This window comes from Vigna unguiculata, chromosome 9 (assembly GCF_004118075.2).
Source record: "Vigna unguiculata cultivar IT97K-499-35 chromosome 9, ASM411807v1, whole genome shotgun sequence".
NCBI lineage: Eukaryota > Viridiplantae > Streptophyta > Magnoliopsida > Fabales > Fabaceae > Vigna > Vigna unguiculata.
The window spans coordinates 632,273-647,135 of record NC_040287.1 but is presented as its reverse complement, the minus strand read 5'-3'; the positions used below and the strand labels follow the sequence as shown (position 1 = coordinate 647,135).

The 14,863-nt window shown below is 32.9% G+C and overlaps 2 protein-coding genes and 1 non-coding gene across 3 annotated transcripts; 2 read left to right on the top strand and 1 right to left on the bottom strand.

Moving 5' to 3' along the window:
* The first annotated feature begins 664 nt into the window (after positions 1-664).
* On the top strand, positions 665-5,866 carry LOC114196153. Its single transcript, XM_028086704.1, has 6 exons — positions 665-907; positions 1,796-2,028; positions 2,179-2,246; positions 2,334-4,181; positions 4,903-5,026; positions 5,115-5,866. Exons 2-6 carry the CDS (start codon positions 1,911-1,913, stop codon positions 5,771-5,773), a joined length of 2,817 nt encoding a protein of 938 aa, XP_027942505.1. The 5' UTR covers positions 665-907; positions 1,796-1,910; the 3' UTR covers positions 5,774-5,866.
* Positions 5,867-7,177: 1,311 nt separating this feature from the next.
* On the top strand, positions 7,178-7,249 carry TRNAP-UGG. The gene has a single exon. It is a non-coding gene; the product is annotated as a tRNA-Pro (tRNA).
* A 198-nt stretch (positions 7,250-7,447) lies between these two features.
* On the bottom strand, positions 7,448-9,637 carry LOC114162853 (protein unc-80 homolog). The gene is made up of 4 exons (XM_028046834.1): positions 9,404-9,637; positions 9,041-9,312; positions 8,025-8,250; positions 7,448-7,751 (listed from the first exon to the last, which is right to left on the bottom strand). Exons 1-4 carry the CDS (start codon positions 9,480-9,482, stop codon positions 7,618-7,620), a joined length of 711 nt encoding a protein of 236 aa, XP_027902635.1. The 5' UTR covers positions 9,483-9,637; the 3' UTR covers positions 7,448-7,617.
* Positions 9,638-14,863: the final 5,226 nt, after the last annotated feature.

Below are 14,863 nucleotides of genomic sequence, written 5' to 3'. Positions count from 1 at the left end.
CATTTGAGAATATATTTATTTAAGTGTTAGAATGGACAAACTTGATTATTTTGGTTGATTTCATTGTTAATTCATCAAAAATAGGTTGAGACGATTTGAATTGTTCTATTCTAGATGAAGTATTAATCCATCTACTTAAAAATAAAATTGAGAGAATTATTAATTTTATGTATATTAAAATATTTTATTGTAATCAACAATAGCAATTTAATTTATTTGTAGATACTAATGATTTAAATTATAATTTTATTATCTATTTGTATTCTTTAAGTAATATTTAAAATTTTAAATTATTTTTTTTTTTATAAAAAGCAATATACAGACAACACACGACTTTGAGAGCGAACTACTATTCTACCTGCCTTATATTTGAAGGACACATTCCAATACGGGGAGTGGTACACGTGTCATTTTTCAATAGGTGAATCAAACCTCGAAATCCAGAGATTCGGTGACGTTATCAAGCTCCCTTGGACCACCCTTTTCTCCGTTTGGAATTTGAAATCCCATCCCTCTCTAGAGAGACGTTATAAACTCTCCTATTTTATATTTATTTATTTATATAATCCAAACGTATTTCAAAATATACATTTTTTAAAATTTTGATGCAAAGTTTTAAATTTACTCCTTCATGCAATAAAATTCTCTTCTCTGTCTCCATTTATTAACACTTCAAACTGTGTCTGTCTCTCTCTATTCTCTCTCTCTCTCTCTCTCTCTCAATTCCCCAAAATTTTTCCGTTTGCTTGAACTTCTCCTCTGTGACTGTGATTATCCATTTCATTGCTTCAATTAAGTGCTCTCCCTGTCTTTCACAGTGAAACAATACAGTGCTCTTGCGGTGGGTGCGTGCTTCTTCCCTTTCACTCCACTCAAATACTTAGCTGACCAAACTCGTTGTTTCAACGTAAGTCTCCAAAGATTGCAGCTTTTCTTCATTTCTCTTAATGGGTTCTTGTCGTTGGCTTCTTCCTTTCTGATTTGCGTTTGAATTTGGCCACTTTCTTTTCTCCTTGCTGGTACTGTATTGTCATCATGTGTGTTATTTTTAGTGTTTGGATTCAGTTCAAGTTTTTATGTTTTGAAATGCCTGAATTTCCTGTTTTTGGGTTTCCATTCGTTGTTTGATGGGAAACACGTTTATATCTGATTCATTTGGGTGAGAAGAAATGCTTGTGTGTAATTACAGCCTCTGTATGTCTCTGTTCAAACTTTTGAATCCGTCGATAGGGCTGTATAGGATTGGACTTTTGTAAAATACTTAAGATCCAAACAACCTTTTCTTTTTTCTAACAATGATAAAAAATTATTAGGATTGCTATTTCCACATTTGGGTTGACTCAAATTTTTGCTCTGGATCTTTAGAATTTTCTTCTTAATTAGTTAGTTGAACCAGGCTATCGATGTCTATTTGCATTGATTTGGACTTAATATGATTACTTTCAAGTTTAGCAACACCAACTAAGTTATGATACTATTTTGTCTAGATAAATTTGACTATTGATTGTCTGGTTGGTTATCAAAAAGGAGATTTACATAAGCTAAATATGAACTATGCAGTGGATTTTAGGTTTGGTGCAATATTATGTGAATTGCTTTCCTCCAAAGGAGATCTAGAGATACAGAGAAACATACTGTTCAAATCTCCATGATTGTGTTTGTTTGAAGTTTTTGTTATGATGTTCCCTGTTAATATTCTTATCATTATGTTAGCTTCAGTAAATCTTTAATATTCTTATCATTTGACTAATGATGTTAATCTTTCATGCCAATGCTTTCCTGATGTGTCATGAAGGTTTACTGTCTTTAAGTGAGACAAATGACGTGTGATCCATGTAGCTGGTCTCATCTAGTGGGGTGAGGCTTTGTTGTTGTGTGTTGAAGGTGTACTACTGCATTCTGCTTTGAAAATGGGATTTGAAAGAGAAGGGACGAAAAGTGGAGGTTATGTTGGTGGTTTTTTCCAGTTGTTTGACTGGACGTCGAAGTCCCGTAAGAAATTATTTGCGGCCAAGTCAGATTTGCCAGGTAAATTTACTGTATTCATAGAACATACTGGCGTTTTTATTTCTCTTGTAAATTTGTTGGAATCGGTTACACCAAAATTTTATGGGTCTAGTCATTTTTTTTTGTGTTTTACTGTTGGTGATTTTTTTTCTTTTTCTAAATCATCTGCAGAGACTTTAAAACAGGGAAGAAGAGTCGGTTACAATGTGGCAATGCCAATGACACAGTCCTCCTATCTGGTATTATATGTCTTGCAAATTCATCTGTTGTTTCTGTGTATATATTTATTTTATGAAATTTGTGGTTATTTTGTTTAATTCTCACAGGTTGATGAAGATGAAAATGGAGTTGGGGCGAGTCTAAGAGGAAGTTGTGATCATAGTTATGCTTCATCTGTTACAGATGATGAAGCATTTGGTACAAGGGCTCCTAGTGTTGTTGCCAGGCTTATGGGATTAGATTCTTTGCCTTCTTCAAGTTTTTCTGATCCTTATGCTACCCCATATTTTGATACCCGGTCCCTTCAAGATGCCCAGTACTTCAAGAAAAACTTTGGTCACCAGCATGACCATCAGACCCCATATTCTGGCAAGCTGGTTGAAAAGGTTGAGGGCTCATCTAGGAGCTTCATTGAGCCAAAGCCACAAAAGGCCATTACCAGGCCAATTGAAAAGTTCCAAACAGAAGTGTTGCCTCCAAAATCAGCTAAATCAATTCCTGTTACACACCATAAACTTTTGTCCCCCATTAAGAGTCCCAGCTTTGTTCCCACCAATAATGCTGCATATATAATGGAGGCTGCGGCAAGAATTATTGAGCCTGGTTCCCAAGCTAGTACCAGGGCTAAGACACCTCTGGTAGCATCATCAGCACCACTGAGAGTGAGAGAACTAAAAGATAAGGTGGAGGCTTCACAAAAGGGACCTCTAATTGGGCCATCCTCCATGACCTCTAGAGCTCGAGATCTAAAAGAGAAAAGAGAACTTTCTCAAAGAACGGCCAGGCTTTCCGTATCTTGTCAAAGATCGGTCGAGTCAAATGCTGCCAAGTATCTCAAAGGGCAATCTTTGAACAGAAGCTGGAATGGATCTGAGGATATATCCATCAAATCTCCTACACATGAGGAAGAAGTTTCTTCTTTGAAGAATAATAAGGGGAAGTCCATTTCGCTTGCAATCCAAGCAAAAGTGAATGTTCAAAGAAGGGAAGGTTTGAGTATGACTGGTGGAAGGAGTATGACGACCCAAAAGGAGAATCCTGACTTGAAATCCAACCAACCAATGAAGACAAACGTGCAGAAAAATTTGCACAAGAAATCTTCTACTCAGAATTCATCTGGTGCTCTCAGACAGAATAATCTGAAACAGAATTATTCTACTGACAAAGACAAATTACCATCAAAGCCATTGACTACCAATTCCCACAGTAGAAAAGTTCTGACTGGGGATTCCCCTTACGGACGTCATAGAAGCTCCAGTAATAAATCCATTGCAAAATCTAAAGTTGGATCCAGAAAGTCAGCTATGGAGGTGACTGATAGTGAAAAGGAAGTTTTATACACCAGCACAAACAATTTTCCTAGAAAGAAAAGGTCTACAGACAAGGACTGGAATGATAGGGTTGTGGACAATTTGTTCATTGAAAAAACTCAAAAGCCTGCTAAGTCTAACCTAGTGAGTAATAAACAAAATAGTTGGGCTGAAGATGTAAAAAAGAAAGACATGGATGTAGTTTCATTCACATTCACCACACCATTAACAAGGAGCAATCCCGGTTTTGAGACATCTGGACAAGCTGCCCAAACTACTAATAATGGTCTTTCCCTGGATCAACGCATAAAAAGGGTGTTGCTTGACCCAGACAATACAAGGTCCCCAATAGGATACAATTTGATTGGTGGTGGTGATGCCTTGGGTGTCCTTTTGGAACAGAAATTGAGAGAATTAACATGTATGGAAACAACTTGTCATGACTCTTCTAAAATGAGACAACCTGCCATTACTCCTACTGTATCAGATGATCAAGTAACCGGCTTGAATGTAGTTAACCTCAATCCAAGGTTGCAACAGAAAAAAGACCAAGATGTGTTATTTACAGACAAATTAAGAAACAACTATGATTCAGACATCTCCTTCAGGGGTCTTCCTGAATTATCATTGAAGCAGAACTCATGGGCAAGTGACAAATTTCTTTCTAATTCTTATTACTTTTCTTTTGTTGTGTTTCTCGTTCAAGCATGTTAGTTAGAACAGTATACGATCACTTGTTAAATGGCCAGATAGAAATAATAAGTTAGGCTTGTTTGTTTCATGTTGTAAATATCCTTATAAAAGAAAACAAAAGATATAGATTCATTGCCTGTTTGCCAAGAAATATATAGTTACAGGTAAACATAGTTTTGATGCTGCATGTTACTTTTATATACAAATGGGCATTTCACTTCGAAGTCAGTATACTTTAAAAAATTAAAGTACATTGTAGCTGAGAAATGTAGTTATGTGCGAATAAAGTGAAACGACATTCAATTTCTTTGGCTATTTCATGGCTTAATGATCCTTTGGTGTCCTTTGGTGTTTGGTTGCTTGCTTGAAATAATCGTCACTCTTTTGGTTTTATGTTGCAGCTGGTTCTATGATATTATCAGTACTTTTAGCCAACTTAGACGCGTGATTAAATCTTATGATAAACAACTGATTTTTATAATGCACAAAAAGCTAACTTTTACGAGGCAATTGATTCAATACCGATTTTGTAATGATAAAATAAAATGGTAAAAATTACAAGTCCAATTGTATTGAATAATCAGTATTAATCACCCACACCCTTATACTAATGTTAGAATATTCCTTATGATTTCTGCACATTGACTAGGTGATTAACTCAAGTTGTTTACAGATTGATGAGATGGAGCCACAGTTACTCAATTGCAGACACCCAAGTCCAATCTCTGTTCTCGAGCCTTCTTTTTCAATTGAAAGCTGTGAATCTTCATTGAGCACAGATGTTACTAGTACAGAAGGTAGTTTTATGCTAAATATGGCATTCAATTACCTATTTTGAAATTAATTATTTCATGACTCAAGAATGCTAATACTATCCACTTTCAGGAAGCAAGTTGTGGTCATCTTTTCAAGCTCAGGAAGTTCAAGGCTTGAATTTTTCAAGGAAGTTCTATGCTTGTGAAACTGATGCTGAGTTATCCGATTCAGCTTCTTCAACCTCAGCTGGGAACATGATGAAGCACACAAGTACCGTCACAAGGTTTGGTAGCAGCTCAAGCACGTGGGAGTTGGATTATGTGAAAGATATATTGAGTACTGTTGAGTTGATGTATATAGATTTTTCCCTTGGCCAAGCTAGTGAGGTTATAAACCCTCATCTATTCAAACAGTTGGAAGGTCGGAAGGGAGGGTTTAAGCATGATGAGGAGGCTAGGATGAGAAGGAAAGTTACATTTGATTGTGTAAGTGAATGTTTGGACTTGAGATGCAGGCGTTATGTGGGTGGAGGATTCAAAATGTGGACCAAAGGGCTTGAAATGGTTAAAAGAAAAGAATGGTTAGCAGAAGATGTGTACAAGGATATCTCATGTTGGAGAGGAATGGGAGACTCAATGGTGGATGAGCTTGTGGGCAAGGACATGAGCAGCCAGTTTGGAAGATGGCTAGATTATGAGGTTGATGCTTCTGAACTCGGATCAGAGGTTGTGGACCAAATATTTAATTCTTTGGTTGATGGTGTTGTCACTGAAATCTTGCAATTGTAAACATCTTAATGATTGATTTTGAGGCTGTTTGATTATGAAATGTTGTCTTCATATTGATTCATTTATAGAAGTAGAATGCATTATCAAGTCTTTATTAATATTTGTTTGGATAATGAAACTGCTGCTTTTTTCACTGACACATTGCACATAGTTTGATATATTTGAGCTACTAAAACTGAATGAAGTATAATCTAATGTATATGGCTTATGACTTGTCTGCAATTGGTTGGGGCTAGCCAAAGTGGGTTTATACAATGTAAGAAAAACTCTAATCCTTACACCACACCCTAGCTTGGTTTTAGTTTACTTCTACAAAATTATAGCATTTAATGGTGAAAAGAGAAAAAGGAAGCTTTAACAATGTAAAAGTGAATCTAATCTAAGCTTGTTAGTAAAATAATTTGTTGAAAAGCATACAAAACTTCAAAAATAATTAATGCAATTTGCACAACTTTCTCATTTGTTCACCCTCCATTAGTTTTTAATAGGGATGGCAATTAGGGCCTGGCCCGCGGGCCCGGCCCGCAGGCCCGCAAAAAAAACGCGGGGCGGGCCAGGATATTGAGCCCGCAGGCCCGCGCGGGCCGGCCCGCAAGCCCGCATAAAATTTAAAAAAAAAAAAACTTGTACTTGTGTATATTAATTACTTCTTTTATGGACTCTTGCATTAATATTTCAAATTTTTGTATAATTGGAAAAGACAAGTATTATGTAATTTTTAATGTGCTAAAATTTAAAGAATACATTGTGTATGTCATAGTATGAATATGATGAAAATGTTGAATTATCAATTTATCATCTAATTCCCCAAAGTCTTTACTTAATTTTGTGAACTTCTTAAAGTTTTCCAATTTTTAAACATTGAAAGTTTTATCATAAAAAAAATAAATAAATTAAAAAATTAAAATAAAAAAAAAAGCGGGCCGGCCCGCGGGCCCGCGGGCCAACGTGTATGCGGGGCGGGCCAGAGTATGCGGCCCGCATAAAATGTGCGGGGCGAGGCGGGCCGGCCCGCGATATGCGGGCCTTATGCGGGGCGGGCCTAAACGGGGCGGGCCGGCCCGCATTGCCACCCCTAGTTTTTAAGTCTGGATTTCTGATTGCATAACAAAACCTCTCCTAAGCTAGCTACCAAAAAATGATACCAAAATTACCCAAACCTTTTTTACCTTGGTTGTACAAGCATATCTCAATTTCTAGGGGACAAAATGTTTCCAAATTTTTGGTTTTTGAATTTGCACTGCAAAATCAATTTTTCATGGAAAAGATATTTTTTAATGTGAAAAGTGGGAAACAGTACTTCAGAACTGATAATATAGTAGATATATTTGATAATTATAACAGTATAATAACAATATAAAATAATAATAATGTTTAATTAAAGGATATTTACAATTTCAAGGTGGGCATTTGGTCTAGTGGTATGATTCTCGCTTTGGGTGCGAGAGGTCCCGAGTTCGATTCTCGGAATGCCCCAACCCATCATAATAATCTTTTGTTTTTTCTTTTTGGGTTTTTTCTGTTATGTTTAACATCACCAAATGAGATAGATATAGGATCGTATAAACTATTAAAATAATTGTTCTCTTAATGAAGAAATCATTTTTATATAACAGAAGACTATGGAAAAAGAATATAGTAAACATCAATAAAATGGATATAGAGGTTTTAAAATGCTCCAATACGAAATAGTTAATATATCATTAATCAGTTCCACACATAATACACACATAATACCTATTGTTTTCCCATGTATATAGGTTATTATACTACATATCATATGAGTGATTAATTACACATAAAACTGAAAATCCGAAGCATAGATAAGTGTTATGAGCATAATATTATGTGAAATTTGGAGGTAACAGAGCTCGTCCCATTACGATAACAGCAAGTCCCATTACAGCATGCTTAGTAGTAGCCTTTGGAGCAGCATTGTTTCCTTCATTCTGAATGTGCTCTGCCACATTGAAGTTTCCTGCATTACCAAAACATTAGCACCGATTGTTAGGTTTATAGAGAGAGTTTTACTCGAAAAATACAACACCGATGAGACTTAAATCCAACCATATAAAGTATTGACATCACTTTTAACAAAAAATGTTAAGACAATGGATTTTAGATTTTTATCCTTATATATCGATCTACTTTCTCATTTTTATTCACCGTCGGGACTTAAACTCATACTTAAATTTCTAACATGAACATGACGAAGTTGTTTCGATCTGCAATATTAAAGCAAAAGATGTACCTCTTTGAGAGCCATAGCCACATGCAGCTTCGATTGTGTTTCTGATGTCGTGTATGGTTGCTTTGTTGTAGAACATGAAGTTGCTGAAAACGTTGTTCAGACAATTGAGGACCAAGTTAGTCTCTGACAGACATGGTCCTTGACAGAACATATCAGTTTTCTCTTTAGGCACGTTCAGGGTTCCTTTCTCGTTTAATCTGCATGATTCTTCACACCTGCTATATATCTGATACCCCTCACCAAAATATCAAACTCTATCACAACAATTAACCCTTATTTGAAAAAAAGACCAAGTTCAGTACATGCATGCACTCGTAAATATTTTACAGTGTTATATATATATCCTTCAAGTTTTAACTGTAGAGTTTTAAATTTTTCTTTTTTATTTTTTCTGTATTACTAAACAATCCCCCAAGTTTAAGGTTAAACTGAAACTATAATTGAGATTAGAATAGCATTTTGTATAGTTTGACCAAAATTTAAGGGGGTTTAGCAATACAATTTTGTAAATTTATATAAACATGAAAAGGAAAAATTATACATAATTTCGTATTGTCATTTGTTTAGATTTCAATCAATCTTTATATAATAGATATTCAAGTTTTTTCATTGTTTTTTTACTTTACTAGAAAAAAATTAGTAATATATACACAATATATGGCTCAAATAAATTATTTCAGACTGCTAATTAATAACTTTTTTATGAGAAATTTACTAATATATTATTTGAGATGTTTTGACTGGCCATCTCTTCGTGATCATTTAAAATTGATTAAAAATAATAAAATTCGGAATGACCAGAAGTAATTGGATAAGAGCCTCTTCGATAATACACGATTTTTTTTTAGTGAATTTTTAATTAATTATAAAGATTTTTTTTTCATCAAATTTTATAGTCAATACTCTAATGAAAATGATTAGCTCAACTCTTTGAAATGAAGGACTAAAAGTAATATGTAAAATAAGAAAAGAGGAAAAAAATTATAAAAAAAAAGTAGTATAAATTAGGCACTCACATATCTATCATTGAAACATTGCAAAGCTCTAGAGAAAATTTGAGTAGGATCACCACCGCCTCCAAGCCCACCACCAACTCCGCCCCCAGCACCGAGCCCACCACCACCACCGAACCCACCACCGAGCCCACCACCAGCCCCACCACCGAACCCACCATCAGCCCCACCAGCCCCACCGATCCCACCGATTCCACCACCATTACCGTCGAACCCGCCACCGATCTCACCATCACCACCATCCTCTCCCTCCGACCCGTCCTCATCAGCATATCCTGTCAAAATATGGCTTAATACGTGAAACGAAAAAAAAAAATAATGAAATCAAATAAAACAAAGTTTCATCTAATGTTGTTAATGGCGTACCAAAGTTTTTCCCAAACACACAAACGTAAAGAAGAACAAAAGCTAAAATCCAACGCTTGAAACTGATTCCGAATGCCATCGTCCACGCTTATTATTACGTACAATATCCAAAATTTTACGTTGGAAAATAATTGAATTTGAGCACACTATATAGCAATGCAAAGTTACCACGGTTGCACATAACTACAAGAAACAGTTAATTAGTTGACAGCATTACCAACCACTTAAATTCACTTTTTTCTTAATCACACTTTATTAATAAAGCGAAGTTGCGCATGAACATATTCATTCTTTGTCTTGCATGTGTTTTTCTAATCACAGTTAACCTCCAACTGGATAAACGGCTCAACGTAATTAAGAAGATAACAAATAAACATTGACCTCAGACATTGTTGTACATGAAGATTTATATATTTTTAAATCGACAAATTCAATAAAGAATAGACTTTTTAGAAAATAAATCTTAAACTAACATTAATTGGTATTGAAAGATTTCAAAATATATATATATATATATATATATATATATATATATAAGGATTAAATATGTTTTTATTCCTTAACTTTAAGTGAATTTTGGAATTAGTCTATTTCAAAACTTTGGACCAATTTAATCTTCATTTTTCGAAATACGTAAATTTAATCTTTTTAATCAAAATTTTGTCAAGTTTATTTGACATTTGAAGTGCGTTTCATAACTGTATTTAACTTACCATTAAAGCAAAAATATATCAAACAGTATAAACAACTCAAATACAATCCTGAAATGCATACGAAACATGTATTTTCAGAGATAAATGACTAAATTGGTCCAAAGTTTATAAATAGACTAATTCTAAAATTCACTAAAATTTAAAGGACCAAAAACATATTTAACTCTATACTTAATTTAATGATATTGGACATCATGAGGGAGATATTAAGTGATATAAATGAGAAGAAATTTTTGATGATAGAGGAAAACTATAGTCAAAGGGTTTGATGGCAGTCGCCATTAAAATTAATGGAAGACATGACTAAAAATATGAGGACAGGGTAGCAGTTGTATTGCAAGCCACCAACTTTTCTCTTCTTCTGTTCCATAAATCAAACCTAAAATTTGTTTTACTTGTGTTGTAATACTTTTCTTACAGCCTTAAGTAACATTTGTTGCCGTCAAAACACAAATGCACCTGCTTATTTATTAACCACAAGTTTTTCTTTTCTCTTTTACTTTTGCTAATTTCTTTTTTGTTCGAAAACAGTGTATTGGTGAGTTTTAATTTATATGTCACCGACTCACTATGTATAGAGCAGATTCTCAAATACCTTCCCACGTGAAAAGAGGAATGCATGATATTTTTAAGTGATTGTTGTAAGATACTAGAAAAAAAAAAGTTAAATATGTTTTTGTCCTTTAACTTTTAGTAAATTTTGAAATTAGTCTATTTTAAAATTTTAGATTAATTTAGTCTTTTATTTATTAAAATACATGAATTTACTCATTTTAATCAGATTTTATTAGGTTTATTTGATGTTTCGTATGCATTTTAAAATTGTATTTGAGTTGTTTATACTGTTTGACACATTTTTGCTTTGATGTTAATTCAAATATTATTATGAAACGTGCTTGAAATGTCAAATAAACTTAACAAAATTTGATTAAAATGACTGAATTCACGTATTTCGAAAAATGAATGACTAAATTAGTTCAAAGTTTCGAAATGGACTAATTCCAAAATTTATTGAAAGGTGAGGGACCAAAAACATATTTAATAAAAAAAACTTAAGGGAGTTTTAAATTGTATCTTTAGAAAAATTGATAGATCATTTGTGAATCATATTTTAAATTAAAGATGACGAAAGAATTTATTTATGATTTATTTAGTTTATACACATGTAAATTCATCCATTACAAAATATAGAAGAGATGAAATTAATTTTATAAATGATTTACGATTTATTCAAGAAATATTCTTTACCGATAGTATCAATGCTTAATGAATTAAAAGTCCTCCGACTAATTTATCATTACTATTTTCTTTTAATTTACTTTCTTAATTGTTTAAATTTACTTTCTCAACAAATTTTGGAAAAGTTTTTTTTTTTTTTTGAATTTAGTCTACAAAATTTAATTCTTATTTTTTTAAATATAATTATAATTTTTAAAATTATTTTCATGAATGGATTTGATATCTCACCATTAAAAAATTATGTTTTTAGAAAGACACTTATGGGACATTCATTAAAAAATACATTATAGAAGTAATGACATAAGGCTACCATGTGAAAAGATATAAAATTAGGAGTAGTCCATTTAATTGTTTAAGTGTAAGGTCGAAAGCTAATCTAAGAAGCCAAGCTACTTAGTAACTAATTATAGATCCTATAGAAAGGTTAGCTACGTAGAAAGGTATGCATTTCAATTTGTAATATTGAATTCTGTGTTGACAAACTCGTCATTGTATTTCTATTTCTCTTCAAAAGTAAAAAGTCTAAAGAATTAACAAAGTTAAAAAATAAATAAATAAATAAATAAAGACACTTCAGCCTGCCTACATATGAAGTTAAATAGCTAATATTGTACTAGACTTTTGTGTAATGTTTTATAATTATTTCTATGTTTGTGTAAACATTAGTTAGAAAAGTCTATAAATAATTGGGTTAAATATGTTTTTGGTCCCTCAAGTTTGAACGAAATTTGGAATTAGTCCCTCATCAAAACTTTTGACCAATTTAGTCCTTCATCTTTCAAAATGCGTGAATTTAGTCCTTTTAACCAATTTTTGTTAAGTTTATCTGACGTTTCAAGCGCATTTCATGATAGTATTTAAGTTAACATTGAAGCAAAAATGTGTCAAACAATATAAATAATTTAAATACTATCATGAAATGCGTTTGAAATGTTAGATAAACTTAACAAAATTTGGTTAAAAGGACTAAATTCACGCATTTTGAAAGATGAAGGACTAAATTGGTCAAAAGTTTTGATGAGGGACTAAACCCAAATTTCGCTCAAACTTGAGGGACCAAAAACATATTTAACCCTAAATAATTTGTTAGACCATGAATTTAATTAATTAGATTATTGGAGTAACTTTAACTAGATCCTCGATATAAGTAGTAATTTATTAACTTGTATAAATAGTTTTAATTATAGTGAAATTCTTCCTAACTTTAATTTTCATATTTGATATTGTTAAGAGATGAACTTGAAGCTTAACTCAATATAGTCCGATAGCGACACTATAATATGTGATACGATAGGTCGAAGACAAAAAATTTGCAGATAGCGAGTGACACAATAAACAACAAATCTTATTAGAATAAATTCAAACTATTGTCTCTTATACCATGTTAAGAGTGGACTTTTAATCTTATCTCTGATAGTTCTGTCTAACAAATAATAAATCTCTTGATAGTAGATGGGACAATAGATCCAACTGTCAACAAATCTCGCTAGAATTGACTCTAACTCATGATTCTAAAACCATGTTAAAATGTGGATTTTAAGTATAACTCATGACTCTGATAGGTCCAACAAACAACAAATCCTCCGGGTGGCACAATAGGCTCAACAGACAACAAATCTCACTAGGATAGACTCTATATGACTCTAACACAAAAGGTGGACTTTAAGCTTAACTCATGACTATGATAAGTCTGACAAAAAACAAATCTCTCGATAACAGGTGACACAATAGACCCAACAAACAAAAAATCTCATTAGGATAGATCTAACTCATGCTTTGATACCATGTTAAAAAGTGAACTTTAAGTCTAACTCAACCCTAAAAAATTTGTAAAATGAGGTTTGAACTCATTTATATATTATAAACTCGCTTTTTCTAATCAATGTGGGATTTCTACCGGTTATTAATTCAAAGTAATATATGTTCTTGTTAACTTATCAATCATTTTATGATTGAGTGTTTATGCTTTATGTTTCTTTCCTATTTTTTGTATTTTGTCTTTCCTATATTTGAATTTCTTGTTGAACTGTATTTGATGCTCTATAGATACATCGCTAAGCTTGCATGATGATGATTTCTTTGTGGAGGTTGTAGGAAGATGAGAAAGAGAAAGGTGGAGTTAGTAAATATATAAAGTATGTTATCCAAAGGGAAGTGGAAGAGTCTTGTTGAAAAGCTAGATGCTTAGGCAAAATGGATCCAAAGTGGATGATGTTTCTTGTTGAAAAAGGAGAAGCTTTGTATTATATGTTACAGGGAGTGTTTGGGTTTGTGATGGACAATCACAGGTGGAATCCTTAAACTTGCTCTAACATGGTGGAGGGACCTATGCAGTATCAAACATGTGAGAAATGTAAATCCAAAATGGTTTCAAAAAGGAGTGGCTAGGAAACTATGAAATGATGATATATATTTGTGATGGGTCCAAAGGTTGTATCATCAATTATTGGGAGATAAACATGTTGGTGTAGGCCACATAGGGTGATTGCTGTCACATAATGTTTAAGCATGAAACAGAGATTGAGGAAGAGATTCCTTGTGTATGAAGGTGAGTTATTGGTTTATCTCAGAAACTTATTGGCTTCACTCTCTATTTGCAATGAAAGCTCAGACGACTGATCAGTACGGAAATTAGACAATCTCACATGCTCACAATCAAACTTCTTTCATAAATTAAAAGCAATGTACCAAACTTTTCAGAAAAGTTAGATGCCAGATTCTTACAAAAATTGATATGCTTTTCTTCTCTCCAAATTTACTGTTGATTAAGTTGTTAGCCTTTTCGTGGAAAATTTTGATTCATAGATTGCCTAAAAGGATGAACATGTCAAAATGAAATTTGCTTGAGATTACTGTTTGATCTTCTAGTTTCTATTCTTGTGTTGGATTCTTAGTTTTACGTTAAATTAGAAGGACTTAGTCTTTTGTTTCAAACATTGTAAAATGGATTAATTTTTTTTTTTACAAAATTAAAATTAGTCCATCCTTGAAACTTCGATAGTCGTATGATTAACTGCGGAGGTCAAAACGAATGGCAAAGATGCATATAAATGTTGTTGTAAAAAATTAGGGGTAGAATGAAGATGAAGTAGATGGAAAATGAGGATTTCAAATGGAAGAAAAACGTGGTATACAACATTGGAGCACCGTTTAACACGTCAATCTCGTTGAGGTAAAGGAACTATATTCAATCATTTCTAAAATTTGGAGACCAAACAGAATTAAAATTTAAAGGAGGAATCAATTTCGATTTTGTATTATAGTTGATTGAAAAAAAACATATTTAACCATTCTATTACAAAGGAATTAGCTTACAATGAAAGGTTAAGATTGTAATCAAAATATGATTTAAGGACTAAAATGACTTTGAGAGTAATCATGTTTAAGGATTTATCTAAACTTAGTATTACTGATGGATAATTAAGTGAAGAATTTTCTCCCAATTTCATGTTATGTTGAGATTTGATCCTGTTCTATCTGCAATTCCTACTGCACTCAACAGATCGAA